This window comes from Arvicola amphibius, chromosome 12 (assembly GCF_903992535.2).
Source record: "Arvicola amphibius chromosome 12, mArvAmp1.2, whole genome shotgun sequence".
In the NCBI taxonomy this organism is placed as follows: domain Eukaryota; kingdom Metazoa; phylum Chordata; class Mammalia; order Rodentia; family Cricetidae; genus Arvicola; species Arvicola amphibius.
This window is the reverse complement of record NC_052058.2, coordinates 80,946,414-80,967,339: the sequence shown is the minus strand read 5'-3', so window position 1 is coordinate 80,967,339 and position 20,926 is coordinate 80,946,414. Positions and strand designations below refer to the sequence as shown.

Sequence of the window (20,926 nt, the reverse complement as noted above, 5' to 3'; positions counted from 1 at the left end):
AGTGTTAATTGGAGGAGCAGTGATTACCCACAGGAAAGCTTCAAGATTGGGTGTGCTGACTCTCAGAGGAGGAGACCCAGCCATTCCATCCTGCATCTCTTCCAATTTGAGTGTATTTCTGTTCCTGCTGGATAAAGTCGAAAGTCTCAGGAGTGGAGGCTTGGAGGTTTACTGAAAGAGGCACTTTGTCAAATGCAGCTATGGAAAGCAAGACAATTATGAAATTTAATTAATGATCTTGGTGAATGACTGATTATATATGAGAGTCTCAGGGGCAGGGTATAAATGATTGCTATATTTTTGGTTTTTGTGTCTTTGGAGAGGATGGTGTCACTGTAACTTCAGTTGTAAACATCCTAAATGTGAGGTGTTGGTCTCTTCCAAAAGTGATGTGGGAAAGTAAATTATATATATAATTATATATATATATGTGTGTGTGTGTGTGTGTGTGTGTGTGGAGAGAGAGAGAGAGAGAGGAGGGAGGGAGGGAGGGAGAGAGAGAGAGAGAGAGAGAGAGAGAGAGAGAGAGAGAGAGAGAGAGAGAGAGAGAGAGAGAGAGAGGGAGGACTGTGGACTTCATAAAACTGCCTAAGCCGTAAGAAGTTAGAATACATGAAGTTGAAGTCATAGTGTATATATTAGATTTTCTATACAGAACAGGAAAAAGAGAAGTGTGGAGCTTCTGTAAGCTCTTGCATTTGCTCATGAGGAAGTGCTGGGGAAAGTGGGAGGGGAAATAGGTTGTGTTTCATCTTATAGTCTTTCTAAAACAGTTCTAAGACCATTGTCATTGTGGATTTTAGATTTTTTTTAAAGTAGATTGTTTTTTGCCGGGCAGTGGTGGCTCACACCTTTAATCCCAGCAGTCAGGAGGCAGAGGCAGGCAACCTCTGTGAGTTCGAGGCCAGTATGGTTTACAAGAGTTAGTTCCAGGACAAGCTCCAAAGCTGCAGAGAAACCCTGTCTCAAAAAACAAAACAAAACAAAACAAAACAACAACGACAATAAATAGATTGTTTCAGATTGTTTCATCTTAGATGCTGCATGGCAGCTTCCTGGGCTGAGCAGACTGTCCATCCGATACTAGCATTTACCCTTCTCTCTCTCACAAAGATGGCTTCTTTGCAAGCCTGTAGGTCAGTTCTCAACTCATGGGTAACGACAGGGGTCGTATATCAGATATTGTGCATATCAGACATTTACATTACAATTCATAACAGCAGCAAAATTAGTTATGAAGTAGTAACAAAAATAATTTTATGGTTTGTAGTCACCACAACATGAGGAGCTATATTAAAGGGTCGCAGCATTAGAAAAGGTTGAGAACCACTGCTATAGGTGAGCTACATTCTGTGGGACAAACACCCAAGAAAGAAGTTTCCATGAGTTATTTCCAGTCATTAATATGATAATTAGATGTCTTATTTTGGAACATGTATAAAATATCCGTTATTGCCCATTGGTACTTTGTTCTGGAAAATTTTATATTCTAGTTCATTCTGTTTGTTATTTTGATTTTATCTTTGACATACGTTAGTAATTATGATGTTTTTGTGTGAGAAAAGCCTATTTTAATTAGAAATATTCTGAAACTCAAATTTTTCTTGGGTAAGGAAGTATCTTTAGAAATAGCCAATTTGCTTGTGGTCAGCAGAATGGCTAATCTAACTAACCTGTGAATACATGTCTAGACGGATCTGTATGTGAGAGAGAATGAGAATATACAACCTCACACTTATTTCTAATATATGTAGAGATACTTTCATTTATCACTATTATAAAGTGACTCAGAGAGCAAGAGCTGTCTGGATGCTTTTCCCTCTCTTCGCCCTCCTCTGAAGTCACTTTAGTTTGTATTGCTCTTACAATTAAGGAAGACACTGAGTCCTAGGAGCTCAGAGGACTTCAGCTATTGGTCTTTGTGCCCCCTGCTGACACTGCCAGAGGAGAATAGGCAGCAGCATAGCCACTCTGTCACTGACATAAGCTGAGAGGAGGTTTTCCCTATACTGTTTATACACTCGTCTATAGACCTGCTGGCTGGTTGAATATTAAAGAGTGAAGAGGTTTAAAGACTTGTCCCCTGAGGGATGCTGCTGCCAGTTGGGAAGCGAGATGAGGCTGTTTTGCAGAAGTGTGTTGCATGCATGTTGCTTATGGAAAAGAGGGGGTGTTTGTGAAAGATTAAGCAACGAAGTGAGAGGCTTGCTTCCTCCTTAATTTGAGCATTAAAATTAATGTGAAATATACAGCTAATTTGCAAAAATTCAGAGGTAGACAACAACTTTGAATGCTTTTTATTGTTTATGGTTTATGTGGGTAATTTTGCAAGAGTTTATCATACGACTCTTTATAGGTGTAGTACATATGGTAAATGACTTCCTGTTATATGACACAAGATAACAATTAAGCAATAGTCAAATGAAAACAACTGTCCTTATTTCAGTCATTTATTTCATGTCTAATGAAATAAATTTCATTAATTAATTCTTTAATTTCATTTAGCAAAATATTATAAAGAGTAAGATAACTTTCTCTACACATGGGTCTGTGCTAAAACTTTTAATGGTGCATCGATAGCAAGCTTGCATACTTGCCCTAAGGCTAGGATGCTTTTTTTCCCTTAATAAAGTGCTTTTCTTTGTGCTTCTGTGGGTTAGTTCTCTTGAAGCTTTCTTAGGTATTGCTATTGGATTTCTACAGTATTTTATTTTAAACTGATAACTGATATATATATATATATATATAATCTTTAAAATAAGAAATACACTTAAAATACTTAGTGGTGTATTTCTGTAGAAGGCTTATGTTGGATCTGTCTGATTTACTGGTAAAATGTAACCGTGGCAGTGACTGTTTTGTGAAGATACTTGCTCCTTTGTTTCTTAACAGGCATTGTTTTTAGTTTCTGCTCCTTTATGAAGATCACTTAACTTTAATTTTTATGATGTCTGTAATTATAGATGAAATTTTAGATTCAAAATTAAATTTTAATGTGTTGTTCAGATACATTGAAGAAATTTTTTTCTTATCTTTCCTACTGTCTAATAATTGTTTGCATTTTGTTGTAATTTAATAACTATATCTCTAGATTTTTAATGAGATTGTGTCTGTTTTCATAAAACATCCATTTTTAATATTTAATTAATATTTTACTATTTAACTATATTATAATAGCTACTTATTTTAAGATACACATTTAAGAGGACTATTTGGGATAAATTTAGTAGAAAATGTTTAAACATGCAAATGTATATTTTAGAATCTATACAAAGTTTTTTAATTAAGAAAAACATTTGAGTTTGGGACATGCAGAGTTGTTATACTTCTCACTAATTCATTCCGCTGCCAACTACATTCCCTTTTCTCTGCCTGCATTTTAATTGAAACAACGTTTATATTTTTGAGCCAGAATCTGTGAAAAGTCCCTTGGCTAGCCTGTGGTACAAGTAGCAGCAGACACAGCTTGCCCATATGGTGCAGTGCTTCTTGTGAGATCCATATGGCCTTGTTGAAGGGGATCCCAGCGGGGATGCCAAGGGTGTTAATACCCTTCAGGCCAGGCCTTTCCCTCCTGAGGCTTCCGGGCATTGTCAGTGCAATCTGCTAAAGCACACACTTAATTCCTTTTTAATAATCAATTATTGCAGTCTGAGAACCTGTGCCTTTGTTTTAAAAATACTTCATCCACTCCTTGAAAATGTCTCAAAAAAGTTTTAACTGCATTTAAAAAACATTCTAAAGCATCCTCTTTTTGAATTTGAATTTGTAGGAAGTACTGCAGAGTGTGCCCAAGTTCTGTTTTCCCTTTGACGTGGAAAGGTACAGTATAAGATCATAATTAAGATGACTTTATGCTTTCATTGCACACATGGTAAGAAAATGACACAAACCTTTATTGTTTTCTGTTCACACACTGAAGAGGAGAGGTTCAGAATCAGATAGTTAGATAATGTCTTTCAGATTAGTCTTTTCCTTCCTCTGCCATGGCCAGTGAGGAAGTCTTAAAGCAATGTTGACCATAGGTTATATATTTTTTTGTTGTTCAAGTATAGATTATAAGAACTAGCAGAAGAAAGGCCATTGATCAGGGCCTTCGATAGGCTTTTAAAACTAGATGTCTGTGCCTTTCTTTCACTGCGAGTTCACCCCAATGGGAGAAGCCTCTGTGTGATGTTGTGAACTCAGTTGTGTCCCAAGAACAGCAACATAGAACAGGGTGTGACTGCGGCAGCTATGGGAAACTTCCCCAGTAGCTTCGACAATTTCATTGTGTTTATAGTTCACTGTTTCTTCTTGTTTGTAGTTGGAATTTAGTATAATAGGTATCTCGGGACATAATGACATTTATTGTATTTCATGTAATTTATCACTATTATTAGTTTTATTTGAGTGTAACATACAAAGTTTTTAAAAGAAAATTTATTTTAGCGAGACATTTTGCCAAGGATTAGTGGGACTGAGATTGAAATTTTAGTGTATAGATTGTGAAGTGATCTAATAGTATATGCTAGTTACTGCTAATAAATATTGCTAATGAAAAATATTTTCTTACGTTTTTTCTGGAGTTTTAATTCTTCTGTCTTACACCAAAATTATAGTATTAAATCAATAGGAAGAACAAAATAAAGGAAGAACAACTACAAGAGGGTATCTTGAACACTAGAACATGTTAATCACTAGAGGATTTATTTGAAATTTATGAAATTCCCTGTCCATTTAGATTTGTACTTGCCCTGGTCATTTAGATGTGTACTTGTTTAGTAGCTGGCATTTTGTGACAAATAATTTGCAGTTTTAGAATACTAGTAGTAACTTTTCAGCTTTTAAAAATCCATATGTCTATTTTAAAACCAAATTTATATGTCATCAGTATTTTATTTTGGGACAAAGAACTTTGAGTTCTATTCTGGTTTTATGAGCCAGTATCTGGAAGTATGTTGATGCATTTTAAGCAGAGATCAATATTTTGTCTAGTGACTTATATCATCCCTTATGCTGAAGTGGTACATGCTATTGAGTTCTAGCCTATTTATTTCAAAATAGGTAAAACTCAGATAGGCTTCTTTAGTAGGAAGTGTAATCTTTTTTTTTTTTTTTTTTTTTTTTTTTGGTTTTTCGAGACAAGGTTTTCCTGTAGTTTGTAGAGCCTGTCCTGGAACTAGCTCTTGTAGACCAGACTGGCCTTGAACTCAGAGATCCGCCTGCCTCTGCCTTCCAAGTGCTAGGATTAAAGGTGTGTGCCACTACCGCCTGGCGGAAGTGTATTCTTTTGAGTTGGTGTTTGATTCTGTAGCGTATTGATAGTTCTAAAAGATAATACTAAGAAAAATACCAGTCAGCTTGTTGAGATGGTACTACATTGGGTAAGAATGTCAACAGAAGAAAAATTCAATATGATGGTGGTCACCATCAGATGATGAAGCAACATGATTTGCTTTCCAAGAAGTTACAATTTGGGAAAAGAATACCTTATATGAGAGAGATGCTAGAGATGAGTGTAGAGACTAAATTTATTGATTTTTCTACAGAGCGAGTAATCATGGCTCCAACTTCATGATGTATTTTATGGGTAACTTATTTGTCTGAAAATGGAAGATGAGCATTGACTTCCTAGTGAGGCATTTGATTTGTTGATCTGCTCCAACCATGAGCCATTAGAACTTACTGTGATGCTGGACTCATGACTCATGAGTTGGTTGAGTTGATTATAGATTCATGCACCTTTAGTTATCATCATGCCAGCTTCTAGAACCCAGTATTGGGAGGGTGAAGCCAATGTAAATGCTAGTCAAGCCTTTTTATCTTCAAGAAAATCAGCACAGATTTAATGCTATGATGTTGTTTTATCTTAGGGCATCTCAGAATCAAGTTGGACAGCACTTTACCTTCGTACTGACAGACATTGAAAGTAAGCAGAGATTTGGGTTCTGCAGACTCACATCAGGAGGCAGAATTTGTTTATGTATTCTTAGGTGAGTAATTATAATCAAAACTTGGCTATAAAATAAAGTATCTTGCTTTTTTGCCTTATCATGCTTGGGATTTCAAAAAATCAAAACAGAGTAACTTTTTATAATTTTAAAAAGTTTAAAAAATGTTGTTAACCTTATGTGCTTTAGGGATTTTTTAAATAAAATTTATATTCCTAATTTTTTTGAGAAATTGAGATATCTGCTAATTGCAGCTCCTTCCTGTCCCAGTGGAAACAATAAGCTGGAAATAAATAGGGCTTTAGTTATGTGATGATCTTGCTAGATTTCATAGTCCCCTCCTGTAAAGGACTGTTATTTGTTGGTAGTTGAAAAAGAAGTGTTTAAACTCAGAGTTCCTATAAGATGTCGTGGTGAACAAAGAATCTGGTTATAGCCTATAAAAAAGTAGAATTCTTTACTCATATATACATACATACATATGTACATATATATTATAGAAATTGTCAATTCGAGACTCAATAGAAATGATTATAGAAAACCAGTATTCAATTTCCAGATGAACGTATGAAAGAAGCCTTTCATATTATTACTTTTCTATTGCTGTGGTACACAATACCACATAAGTGCCTGTGCTTATGGTTTTGGAGAGATAAGAGCTCATCGTCTTCATGGCAGCGAACATGGCCACAGGCAGCAGGCATGATGACAGGAACAGCTGAAAGTTCACATTTCAAGCCATAACCAGGAAATAAGAGAGCCAACTCAAAATGGTGTCATCAGTTTTAACTACAAAAGCTGGAGGGTTAGTGAAATACTTTCTCCAGCAAGGCCATCCCTCCTAAAACTACTAAGACAGGCACCAACTGGAGATGAAGTGTTCAAATGCCTGAACCATGGGGGACATGTCATTCAAACTAGAGCACCTTGGAATAAAACGCGTGGCTTCTCCTACTGAGCTGTATTTGTCAGTCACCGAGAGACATGCAGTACATGTCTCTATTGGCAGTACTCGAAGCAGGAGCAGGATGGTTGCAAATTTTAGGTTAGTCTCTGCTATATAGTGAGCTCTGCTTAATAAAACAAATGTTGGAGCTGAATAACTTTTTCTTATTCAAATCAAAATGGATAACTATTTTAGAATATATGTCCTTTTCACTGAGAGATTACTTTTTTATTCTTGGTAATAATATTACTTAACACTTATGTTTTGCCCGAAAGAACCTTATGTTTCAAAGTATAGGTTGATTCCTCCCCCCACTTCCTTAAGCCGTATATGACATGGAACTCCTTATATAGAATAGGCTGCCTTCAAACTCACAATTAGCCTGCTTCTGCCTCCCGAGTGTTGGAATTTAAGACATGCAATGCCACAACTTGTCCATATGTTGAAAGTTTTAGCTGAAGAGGATTGTTTAGATAGGGGGATGGAGTTGGAGGTTTAGAGTTTTAATAGAGTCTCTTTTTATCCTACTTTCAAAGCTAAAGTTTAAAGGAGCACATATTTTTTTGTGTACTCTAACAAGGCTAGATTTTTCCCTATGAAAAACCAAGACAATATGTATTTTCTAATTGTTTTCTATGAATTTTTGAAAATTTTCACTAAAAATCAAAATTTACAGAGAGTTCCATAGTACAGTGAACTGTTTATGTGTGCATCCCAGAGTCATCAATTACATCCTCTCTCTCCTCATACCTTCTCTTTCTGTCTTCCCTATTATTTTTAATGACCCATTATTTTAATGACCCATTTGAGAATAAGTTATAGATTTGAATCTGTATCCTTCAAATTTATTTCATGATACTATTTATAATTAAATAGTTTGAAATGTGCCCTGTTTTTAATCTCAAAATATTTTGAAAATATTGAACCTGTTAGTAAGCCAAAATAATTACTATATGCTTACCATAGTTGATATAAGTTTCTTATAGTTTTTAAATTTGGGGAAGATATCATTATTTAAAAACATTAATGTAAAACATGAAATATGCTTCTTGTTAAATTATGTATATATACTTATATATGTATGTGTGTGTATATATATATATATATGTATGTGTGTGTGTGTATGTGTGTGTCTGTGTCTGTAAGCCACTTGTCATTGATTTGTAGTAGTTATAATGTTGACTCAAACTTGTGCATTTGGGAGAACAGCTGAATGTTTTTTGGACTCCTGAATTAGAAGTACTTTTAACTGTGAATATAATAAATTAGAAGTAAAAAAACATGTTAAATAAGATAGCCTTTCGTAGTGAGCATCATTGGTTATTGGCTTTTTTAAATTAAGATAGTCTTGCTTTCCTCTGGGACTAGAAAAGTGTCGCAGGCTTGCTGAGGTGTCTCTATCTTTGTCCTTCAAAGTTAGGGCACTTTTATATTAGTTATCCTCCCCATATTTCCTCATCTGCCCTGCCCTTCTATTTCTCACCCTGTTTAGTTAGTTCTGTCCCATTATTCTCTTTTCCTTCTTATCACTGTATCCCCGATCTCTTTCTCCCACTGTTTTTCTATTTTCTATGGCTAGTCCAAATGAAATGTACATATCTAAAGTTTTCAATCTACTATCCATGTATGAGAGAAAACAGGAGATGTTTATTGTCATGACCAAAAAGCAAGCTGGGGAAGAAAGGGTTTATTTGGCTTACACTTCCATATCCATAGTCCATTCTTGAAGGAAGTCACAGCAGGAACCCAAATCAGGCAGGATCCTGGAGGCAGGAGGCCATGGAGGGGGGCTGCTTACTGCCTTGTTTCCTATGGCTTGCTTAGCCTGCTTTCTTCTAGAATTCTGGACCACTAGCCTATGGATGACACCACACACCTTGGTGAGGTCGGCAAGAAATGCCCACCCTTGGCTAGGGAGCTATTGGTAAATTATAGCCTCCTATGGAGGGAAATTCAATTTCCTTAAAGAGTATGACTCTTGATAGGTGAACCACTCTCTCCAAGGCAGACCCCGCCCCCAGGAATATTTAGGTTACACATACTGAACTGAATGGATTTAAAAAAGTAAAAAAAAAAAAAAAATGAACAAAACGTTGCATAGGTATGATGTGAGAGTGGATCTGGGAAGAGTTGGGGTTAATATGATCAAAATATGTTATATGATATTCTCAAAGGATTAATAATATTATTAAAAATAGTTTCATGGGAAGAAACTATTGTTTATAGTTGTTTATCCAATACCATGTTCAGCAATGGAAACACATAAATACATTTAGCATTATACAGAATGGTCAGGTTGTACTTGCATGTTTAGGAATATAAGTATATATATGCAACAACAATTAATGAAAAAAGAGGCCATGAATTAATTTTACAAAAATTGAAGTGTATATGAAAGATTTTGGAAGGAGAAAAGGGAAAGGAAAAATGATGTAATTATATTGTAATCTCAAAAGATAAAAGAAATACTGTTTACTACAGTATTTTATTTGCTACAGCATTTTATTGCTCTACCATTCTAAGATGCCATCGTTATGTAATGATCAACTCCAAGTGGAAACTGTAGGAATTATGTTAGAAACTAGTAGGATGGCATCCAGATCATCTTTCATCAGGTAAATATATGTGGTGTGTTTGCGGGAAGGGAAGTTATCTTACTAGGTCGTGTTGGAGTGGGCACAGCAAGTGGTCCCCTGAGCATGGCAGTGCCATAGAACTAAGAACAAAAAGTGGGTGTCTTTGTTCTACACCACTGAAATTTAATTTAAGATCAGGATGTGAAATGGTGATCTCTGAATGAAAAATAATGTGTTGATGGGGTGACTGTGACAGTTGGGAATCCAAATATTAGTGAATTTCTCTGATTTCCATGTAAAGTGTTCAATATGGAAGTGTTTATTAGTTGAAAAATGTGTTATATATTTCTAAAACTTATTATCTTTAAGAAATACTTGCTAGATTTTATCCTTTTTTGTTTTGTTTATTTTGCTTTTGCTTTTGTTTTGTTTTGTTTTTCGAGACAGGGTTTCTCTGTGTAGCTCTGACTGTCTTGGAACTTGAGGCTGCCTCAAACTCAACCGAGATCCACCTGCCTCTGCCTCCCAAGTGCTGGAATTAAAGGAATGCCCAGCTTAGATTTTGTACTATACACTTAGAATGTACTAGAAAAAAGTTTGAGATAATATAAACATTATACAAACATATAATATACATTCTATACATATTTAAAACTTAGATTTAAATAGTTATTTTTGTGGAAAGATCTGGGGAAGGAATGTATGAGTGTCTACAGAGCTACTCAGTTTCTCAGACTTTTCCATTTGTGACCAGGCTTCCAGTTTGGTGAGAGAGGAGCTGTTCTTTTGGCTGTGACTAGAGGCTACAGAAGCTTTAAAGAGTGTTTGCAGTCAGACTAGCAAAGCCTTTGATTGGAATTCTTGTTCTTACTATAGCTAAGACTTGTTGAGGAACTTGACAAAATCCTTTCACCAGAAGGTCACAGAGTATCCAGAGAGATCTACAGAAGAAAATACAAATCATTTATATTTGTGACATAGAATATTTGCACTGTGACATTTAAGTTTCAGTCTTACTTCCTCATGACCAAAGGTGTATTTACATATTGTTGTACAGTTTATCAAATTAAGGGATGACTGTTATCAGTATTTATAATTTGATAAATACTTGTATGTTTTTAAAGTAGTTCATAAGAGCTCCGATGACTGTAATATTCTCCTCTGCAGAAATACCATACATGATTAATCAGACAATAATCAATTTTATTTTTACTTTCCTGGTACATTGGTACTGCACACATGCTACTAAAGCCATGTGTTGCTTTTCTCCTAGAATTGTCTTATCGTATTACTTGGCAGTTAATATGTTTTTTACTGCTATATATCTTATTTAAGAACAGTTAAAATTTAGTCCAGTGTAATATTAAAATGACATTTAATTTGAGGCTTGTGTTGTTAGAGTTCTTTCTCTGAAGTGTCTGTCCTGGTTTAGCAAGATTTCAAAGCTGTTCTTAGATCACTAACTTGTCTTATTGCTTATGTTTAAAATTGCTTTCATATGTTAGCAAAGATTCAAGACATACTCTTCCTCTCTAATTTCATTACCGTAATTTTACAACTATAAAAATGTCGCCAAGGGTTCAAAATGAAATACTCTAATGAGGAAGGCAGATTTATGGTTAAGGCTTTTGTAGCCCTCTGTGCTACCTGTAACTCATGCCAAACTTGAAGGCTTCACACTCTTCCTTTAGACAAATCCCTTAGAAGCAGAATGTTTCAATTTTGCACATTTTGTGTCAATTTACTAACGGACAAGCAGCCTCTAGTCATGAGAGGTTTTCCTAAGGAAAGGCCGGCTCCTTCCTTTTATTTGATTACTATGTGTTAGGTTCCTGCTGGTCACTCAGGCTGGTAGTGGTTGTTTGACTGTTTGACAAAAAGCATTTCCTTTCCTTTATTTAACCTTTGACTTTTGAATGTAAAAATTTTATTAGCACTATAGTGGAAGTCCAAGTGTGGCGGAGTCTTCTGACGCCACCAGATGAGCTTCTGATTTGGTGTATGCATCTGTCTTTTGCCTCTTGTCTTCATTGGAATTTAGGACATAATCTTTCAATTAAACCTTAGACTCCTGGCTTTTTGAGGAGTAATTTGTTTTATGTTTATATATTTACAAATTTATAACAGTCACACAGTTTGTTGATCAGGTTACATTTTTACTTTTAAAACATTCAAATGAGAAAGCAGATTCATTTTCCACTTTTGGTTGGCAGTTTTAACTTCCTGGCATTCTTGTGGTTGGTTATTAAAAAAATGCAAAAAATGTATTTTAAGTATGTTTGGAAGTACAAAAAGAGAAGGGAAAATTTAAGTTACTGGTAATTATTTAGATTTTATATGTTTGTGAAGATTGCTTTGAACAAATATTGCTTAGAAATTAGCCAAGAAAATACAAAAAACGGAACAACCCACAAATTAAAACCCACAAGAGTATTTCTTACCCTTGAAAGCATAGATGATTTATAATATTTATTGTATGCGTTACAGTCAAGTAAAAAGTTTTAGACAAAATGTTGTTAAAAAAGGGCTGTCATTTATCTTGCCACAAATTTTGCCACAAAAGTGAAATAGAATCTTGTTCAAACCCCGGAGTTCTTTTCTCCCTTCGTGGGCCATCAGGTAGGAGGTCAGAGGTAGTACTTCTGCTGAGCATTTGCTTCCTGTCGTGGGTTGTGGATTTAGTTTGCTTCAGGGATCAACAGCCAGGAGACCCAAAGGAGAAATAGGTGAGGCGCCTCATTATAGAAAATTGAGGAAAGTGCAGTGTGCTGAACACCACACGGCCCAGAGGAACACCTCTCGGCCCCAGGCTCTGTTAGAGGAATGTTGTGTGGCTAGAGTCCAGTCCTTAATATTTCTAGAGGAGCAAGATTTTTCAAATATATTATCTTAGATTTGGACACTGGCAGTGTATTAGATTAAGCACAACCACAAAACTGCTGGTGTAGAAAACAGAGCCCTGGGTTGGTTGGCTGCAGCTGTAGATAGCCAGTCTGCAGTCTCTGCTCTGCATGGCTGTGGGTTTGCAGCAGAAATGCCTTTGCTTTCTCTTGTTCTTAGGAGCATGTCTGGATCTTTACAGACCAATTCCACTTAGACAGGAGTGCTGTTTTTATTAAAATAAATGAATGATTTATTGTAATGAACAGCTCATCACTGAGAACCCACACATGTCCTCACTTTGTTCTTTGTTGCTATAGTACTTGCTCATGTGTCAGGGAATGATCTTGTGGGAGTCAGAAATATAATGTGAACACGAGAACTCCTTTGGAGTTGTTTTGTGCAGGATGATAAGTATGGATCTATTTGCGGCCATCTACTTTGACTAGCACCATTTGTTGATGATGCTATCTTTTGTTCAGTGTATATTTCTGGCTTCTTTATTTAAAAAAATCAGGTGTGCATAGGTGTGTGGATTCATACCTGGGTCTTCAATTCTGCAGTTCGACTCCTTTGATCAACCTGTCTATTTCTGTGCCAGTACCATGTTGCTTTTATTACTATAACTCTGTAGAACTTGAAGTAGGGGATGGTGATGCCGCCTGCAGTTCTTTTTTTATTCAGGGTTATTTTAGCTATCCTATTTTTTCTTTTTCTTCATATAAAGCAGAAAATTGTCCTCTAAAAATAGTGAAGACTTGTGTTGGAGTTGTGATGGGGATTGAATTGAAAGGGTGTTGGATTTTGTCAAAGCCTTTTCTGCATCTAATGAGATGATCGTGTGGTTTTTCTCTTTTGGTTTGTTTATATGATGGATTACATTTATTAATTTATGTATGTTGAACCATCCCTGAATTTCTGGGATGTGATCACTTGATCATGGATGATCTTCTTGGTGTGTTCTTAGATTTGGCTTGCAAGTATTTTATTGAGTATTTTTGCATTTATGTTCGTAAATGAAATTTGTGGGGCCTTTATGTGTTTTAGGTATCATGGTAACTGTGGTCTTGAAGCAAATTTGGGCCATGTTCCTCTGTTTATCTTTTGTGCAATAAATTGAGGATTATTAACATTAACTTTTCTTTGAAACTCTGGTAGATACTGGCCCTGGGCTCTTTTTGATTGGGAGACTTTTAATACTGATTCGATTTTAATAGGAGTTATAGGTCATTTTAAATTGTTTATCTGATCTTGATTTAACTTTTTTAGGTGTTATATATCAAGAAATGTATCTATTTATTTTAGATTTTTCTATTAGGTGCAGTACAGGTTTTAAAGGTATGTTCTTATTATTCTCTGAATTTCCTTGGTAGTCTGTTATTATGTCCCCTTTTTATCTATAACTTTGTTAGATTGAATATTTTTTCTGCCTTCTATTTAATTTGGCTAACTTTGTCAATCTTTTTGATTTTTCTTAGAGTCACCTCTGTTTTATTGATTCTTTTGTTGTTATTTTGTTTCTGTTTTATTAATTTCAGCCCAGAGCATTTGGACCTTGGGATCTCAGTCCGGAGCTCCAATGTGGGGCTCTGTCTCTATCTCCATCCATCACCAGATGAAGGTTCTATGGTGATATGCAAGATATTCATCAGTATGGCTATAGAATCTGGCCATTCTGGCTCCCTCTCCTCAGCTGCCCAAGGACTTAGCTGGGAGCATCTCCCTGGCCACCTGGGAACCCCTCTAGAGTCAAGACTCTTGGCAACCCTAAAATGGCTCCCTTAATTAAGATCTATAATTCCTTGCTCCCATGTCCACCCTTCCTTTATCCCAACCATCCCATTCCCCCAAGCTCTCCCCATCCTCCCCTTCACATATAAATTCTCCCCATCTCCACTTAGCCCCATCCCTCCCCACCCCCAAGTTCTCAATTTTTGCCCGGCAATCTTGTCTCCTTCCAATATCCAGGAGGATAACTATATGTTTTTCTTTGGGTTCACCTTCTCATTTAGCTTCTCTAGGATCACAAATAATAGGCTCAATGTCCTTTAGTTATGGCTAGAAACCAAGTATGAGTGAGTACATCCCATGTTCATCTTTCTGGGTCTGGGTTACCTCACTCAGAATAGTGTTTTCTATTTCCATCCATTTTGCATGCAAAATTCAAGATGTCATTGTTTTTACCACAGAGTAGTACTCTAATATGTATATGTTCCACAGTTTCTTCATCCATTCTTCCACTGAAGGCTATCTAGGTTGTTTTCAGGTTCTGGCTATTACAAATAATGCTGCTATGAACATAGTTGAACAAATGCTATTGTAATATGGTAGGATATCTCTTGGATATATTCCCAAGAGTGGTATTGCTGGGTCCTGGGGTAGGTTGATCCTGAATTTCCTGAGAAACCGCCATACTGCTTTCCAAAGTGCTTGCACAAGTTTGCATTCCCACCAGCAATGGATGAGGGTACCCCTTACTCCACAACCTCTCCAGCAAAGGCTATCATTGGTGTTTTTGATTTTAGCCATTCTGACAGGTGTAAGATGGTATCTCAAAGTTGTTTTGATTTGCATTTCCCTGATCGCTAAGGAGGTTGAGCGTGACCTTAAGTGTCTTTTGGCCATTTGAACTTCTTCTGTTGAGAATTCTCTGTTCAGTTCAGTACCCCATCTTTAATTGGGATAATTAGCATTTTAAAGTCTAGTTTCTTGAGTTCTTTATATATTTTGGAGATCAGAGAGCAGCGTTTGTTGATTACCGTTATTTGTTGTGATGTGTCTCCCCAACCTTTTGATTTGCTATTCTGAAATTATTTCATCCTATGTTTTCTTGGGTTTGGTTACCTTCTTTAGGCTGAAGTTTTAATTCTAGCTCCTTCTGTAGGGCTGGATTTATAGATACATACTGATTAAATTTGGTTTTATCTTGGAATGCCTTTCTTTATCGATTGTGATTGAACATTTTCCTGACTATAATGGTCTGATCTGGTCTCTGTGGTCTCTGAGAGTATAGGACATCTGTCCAGAAGATAGTGAGATGTCTCTGTCAATTCTAGAACTTTGGAAGTTGCTTACAATTCATTTCCTGTTAATTTAGGTAACATTATATCTTTCTGGGGTCTTTGAAGAGTTGAATACAAATAGTTATCATTACAATTTTCTTTTTTTTGTTTTTTTTTCTCTGTAGTTTTGGAGCCTCTCCTAGAACTAGCTCTTGTAGACCAGGCTGGCCTCGAACTCACAAGGATCCTCCTGCCTTTTATGATAAAAGATAAATTAGATATAAAACATTAGACTCACAAAAAATATTGTAACTTTAATTCTTGCTTGGTATCTATTCTGTTATATGTAATTTTACTATGTTAAAGTTAAATCCTTTTTATTTAAAGAGAAAAGGGAAAATGCTGTGGGATGCCCTTCTGTATATAAGTTTCTTTTATTAGTTGATGAATATAGCTGTTTTTGCCCATGACATAGCAGAGTAAAACCAGGTGGGATAGCCAAACAGGAATATATATAGAGAGTAGGCAGAGTCAAGGAAACACCATGTAGCTGCCAAAGGAAATAGATGCAAAAAACTTACTGGTAGGCCACAGTTTCGTGGTGATACACAATTAATAGAAATGAGTTAATTTAAGATATAGTAGCTAGCTAGGGATACACTTAAGCTTTTGGCCAAACATTGTTGTAATTAATATAGTTTCTGTGTGATTATTTGTGTCTGGGTGGCCGGGAAATGAGTGAGCAGTCTCTGTTCACACAGACCTTTCTGACTTTTGGAGTCTCACCTGAGAAGTCGGGGATTATCCTAATAGGTCTTTATATTTGGCTTGGTCCTTTTCCCTTGCATCCTTTTAAAATCATTATACAGATCTTGCCTCAAGTTTATTTGCAAAAACAGCATAGGGCACTGGCCTCCTGATATTTCTATTGTTGTATTGATATACTATTGTGTGTAGGTGTGTCACATCAGTCTGTCTGTCTTCACACTGGCAGACGGAAACCTCTCTATGGGGCCTTCACAGAGAACTCAGACACCTTTGTGAGCCTGAGCTGGAGCTGAGGCCATTGCCTTGGTTTGAGCCTTGGGCTTTGTTTGACATAGTCTATGTCATAGTCTAAACTACATACCCTTGGCCATGTAGTTTAGAATCTGCTTCCCAAACTTGGGGTGAGCAATGAAAGCAAGAAGGCTAGGTTTGTGGTTACACTCCATCACCTTGGGCTTCACAAGGGCCTTAATGGCCTCTGCATGTGCATTCAATGCCTTTGTATTGTTTGCCTGCTTCTTCAGACCTTTCCTGTTTGTTGTGCTTCATGGCAAAGCACATGTTCCTTGAGAACTTGGGGTCAAAACCCTTTCGAGTTTTCAGCTGACCTCAGCAGATCTTGCCTGCTGGACGTGGGATCTGAGGATCTGAAAGAATGGGGCGGCCTCCAGTCTAGTGCTGTAGACAGCCTCTCTTCTGTGCCAGTGCACTGTATGTGTGTGAATGAGACGAAGAATTCGACAACTTAAGGAAGGTTGCTTGAGTTCAGAAAGACGATCAGACACACATGTAAATAAGCACCAGTCAGCAAGCACCTTTAGAGAATCCTATCTTTGTGGCAGGGTTTCTTGATGCCGTTTTGGGACTAGTCATATGTGGTGTGGTTCTTATTCTTGGCCATGCCTGCAGGGTAACCTGTGGCTCCTGGGACCAGAAACGAAAGAGAAAGGCTACCCCTTGCAACTTTTAATAGCCCTTTCCCCCCAGTTGTTTTTGTTTGGTTTGTATGCTTTGTGTTTCAAGTAAATGCTGATGGGAAACTTTTTTCTGGTCCAGTCAATTTGGTGTTCTGTATGCTTCTTGTACCTTGATAGGCTTGTCTTTCTTGTTGCTAGGAAATTTTCTACTATGATTTTATTAAAAAAAGGGTTTGTTTTTTTTTCTTGGTGTGTGTGTGTGTGTGTGTGTGTGTGTGTGTGTGTCTTCGGCCTGGATTTCTTCCCCTTCCTCTCTTCCCATTATTTGTAGATTTCATCTTTTCATTGTGTCCCAGGATTCCTGGGTGTTTTGTGACTGGATTTGGAGGAGGGGCAGGGAGTAGGGGAGATGTCTAGTTGATGCACTTGCTTCTCTGTCAGGTGTGACCTGAGGAACAAATGACTTCAGATGCATACTGAGTAGAAAACCATGGCGGGATAGCACATGTCACACTGGGTTGTCTAAACGCTGTAATATGAAGGATTATTATTGTATTTTTTTCAAAAGACATAGTTGAATTGCTATATAATCACTAGGGCTTGAGCCATTAAATAATTTAATTAATATTTCTGATTTTCACTTCCATAAATGATTTCAGAGGTATCACGAATATATGCAGAGTTTTCTAGGTTCCCACACAAAGCATCAACATGCCTACTGTGAACCTGTCCAACGTTTGCTTGCACGCTCATTTCTTGTCAAACTGGGTCCTAAACCTTTGGACACCTTAGGCCCTGGGCTTCTCTGTTCTTTGTGATCTCTATTGTGTTTCCCATTGCCCTGCATTCTTTCATGGTTTCCCTTAGCTCCCTGAAGCCAGGAGGGATATTCGTGAATCCTGGAATTACTGAGCATGCTGTTACTCTGCCCTTACACTTGGCCTCCTTCCTTCTGCTTGGAAAGCTTTCACCGTCTCACTTGCAGGGTCTGTGTTGAGGAGTTTGGTGACATTTGTAGCTGGTCCTCTTGTGTCTTATCTCTTTGTCTTCTTGGAAACACTTTTTTTTTTTTTTTTCTATTTGTATCCTTGAGTTTCACGGGAAACTGAAGTGTGGCTTCCTCATCTCCCACATCATCCCTCCTTCAGTCAGAAGACTCAGGTCTGCAGAAGGGGAGCTATTTTGCTAATATTGTAAGAAATGCCCCCTTTTCTTTCTTTTGGGAGCCGCCTGATTCAGGCTGGTGCTGTGGTATTTTTCCTCTCTTTAGCTCTTCTTCTGTCTTTTTATTCTAGTTTCCAGGAAATTTTCTTATACTATTCTCTGTCTTTCCATGTTTTGAGATTCCCCCCCCCCATCTTTTAGAATTTCTGAAAACTCTTCTCCCCTACCCCAAAGTGTTTTTATTGTGGTGGTGGCTCTCGGGCTGTAGAGTATGTGTGAAGGTCATAGGGTAGCTTTGTGGATTCAGTTCTCTCCAGCCAACAGTGTGTGATTCCAGGAATTGAACTAGGGTTCCCACAGGCTATCTTGCCTTCCCTCTTTCTTGTTTTCCAATAGTTACTTTTTAAAAGTTTAGCTTGTTAGCACACTCTTTTATTTATTGTCTGAGGGGACAAAGGCTCTTTAAAGTTTTCTTCTGTGGAATAGTCTGTTTTTTCCATTTGTTCATTATAAACATACATTTGTCTTCATGTATATCATGCTTCAGCTATTTAAAACCACCATTACTGTATATGAGTAAAGAGCAGGAGTGTGGGTATGTGCCTGTCATCAGAGGGCAGCTTTCTGGGGAGTCACTTCTGTTCCTTCTTATGTGGGTTCCAGGAGTTGAGCTCATACTATCATGCTTGCATGGAAAGCACTTTCTTTATCTGGGCACTGAGCAATCTCATTGACCCTAGGCTGTTGTTGATTTGTAATGAAAGAAAAAGTAATAAACTGAATTAGAAAATAAGTGTGTTCTAAATAGTAAGACTCTGCTTGAAAATAAATAAATAAATAAATAATGAAAGCAAATAACAAGCAAATACATAAGTAAAGAATAGTTTTACATAGCAAAATGAATTTTGAATCATAATTGGTTTTGTCATTGAAAATGCATATTTTTTAGAGTAAGCCTTATTTTTAATAATTGTTACATAGTTTCTGAAGAATTAATTGTATAAGTGGTCTTGTTGCATTATGTATCAACTGGGAAGTATTTATAAAGAGATTCAAATGTGTGCTATATACTGTATAAGTCAACCATAGGCCACTGTATAATGGTGGCCCTGTGACATTGCCAACATCTTAATTTATATAAATGCACTTTGGGACACTCACATGAAGGACACATTTCTTAAGGTCTCACTTCTCTGCAATAAAGTGACATGTAGCTGCAGTTGGACATAGATTTTAACTTGTTGATACCCTTATGCATTGCTTGCTTTGACATAGGATTAAGTCCTTTTGCAGATGCCACTGACTTAAGGTGGAAGCATATATAACTAATATCATTATATTAATAGTCATATATTTTCTGGAATTAGTAAAAGAAAACATGGGCTTAGTTCTTTTCTCCAGGATCAATGTGTTTTAAAGAATATCAGTTCAGTTTTCATTTCCCTGCTTATTTATTAGTTATAAACTCCAGGTGTTTTACATATCCGTAAATTCTCCTTCCAGTTATTTGCCGTGGTTTGAAGTGTACTATAAGCTTCTCAACACTCTGGCAGACTATTTGGCGAAGGAACTGGTAAGCTGACTTTTTTTTTCTATTGCTTTATTGTGTTTAAATATACACAGCATAGAAGGAGCAGTGTTGTCATCTCAAAGGTAATTTTTTATCACATACATTGTTTTTAATCACCAATACAACATACCTGGACAAACCCAAAAGCTTCACTCATTAAACCATAGTTTGCCATTTACTTTTCTTCTTTTCCTTGGCACCGCCACAATATCTATATTTGCCTTCTTAACAGAAGGGCCCCACACAGGTGGACCCACCGATGTTTGTCCTTGCTCATTTCTTTTACTGCACTATGTTCAAGGTTCCACTGCTGTGCCGCCTCCTAGAATCCTCTACTTTTTAAAAGCTGGTGGATCGTTCACTGCATGAGTTACACTACAGTTTATTTATTCATTCATCTTTTAGTAGACATTTAAGCTGCATCTACCTTGTGTGTATTGTAAGACATCTGAACATAAATGGTTGTTCAGCTTCCTCTGTCATTAGACCCATTGTAGTTAGTGGTAGAGAGCTTTACCAGGCACATATAAAGCTCCACGTCCAAACAAAATAGCCTATTCTGGTAGTTACATTCAGTTGTTTTTAAGATATGTCTGGAGGTGTAAATACTGAAAATTGGGATAATTCTGTGTTTCATTATTTAAGGAAAGATCATACATGCTATTTTCTGCTATTTTTTTTTTACCATTTTACATTCCTATTAGTAATGCACAAGGATATTTTTAATTATTTGCTTCCTATGTATTTTAAGTATTAAATGATCCTTTCTTTGTTTCAGGAAGATGATTTGAATGAAACTCTCAAATCACTCTATAACCACCCAGTACCGAAGGCAAACACGCCTGTCAACTTGAGTGTGGTATGTACTTTATACCTTCTTTTTGGAGACAATCCAGGATGCATTTGCCAAGTCACCTTGTTTCCAGGAAAATTCCAGTGTTTATGTTAGCCTTGCTTAGTGCTAATGTCGATTTGTGACATGGTGTGATTCATATAACTTGTATTGCATATTATTATAGCTGTTAAATTGAAGAAAAGCTATCATGTGCTGACAGTAGGCAAATCTGTGGGAATATTTTGGTTGTACGGAACACTGGATTTCAAAATGAAATCCATACGTAATAAAATCATATACCCACATGTACACACATACATGCACACATACTCAAA

The 20,926-nt window shown here is 36.7% G+C and overlaps 1 protein-coding gene across 2 annotated transcripts in view; it reads left to right on the top strand.

The window, feature by feature from the left end:
- The window catches only part of Dennd1b (DENN domain containing 1B), a 225,071-nt gene that overhangs the window by 72,273 nt on the left and 131,872 nt on the right, over positions 1–20,926 (top strand). For both annotated transcript variants that reach the window (XM_038349159.1, XM_038349158.1), the window contains exons 4-7: positions 3,773–3,822; positions 5,856–5,975; positions 19,690–19,759; positions 20,535–20,615. In XM_038349159.1, coding sequence (XP_038205087.1) covers positions 3,773–3,822; positions 5,856–5,975; positions 19,690–19,759; positions 20,535–20,615 — 321 coding nt within the window. The remainder of the gene's footprint in view (positions 1–3,772; positions 3,823–5,855; positions 5,976–19,689; positions 19,760–20,534; positions 20,616–20,926) is intronic.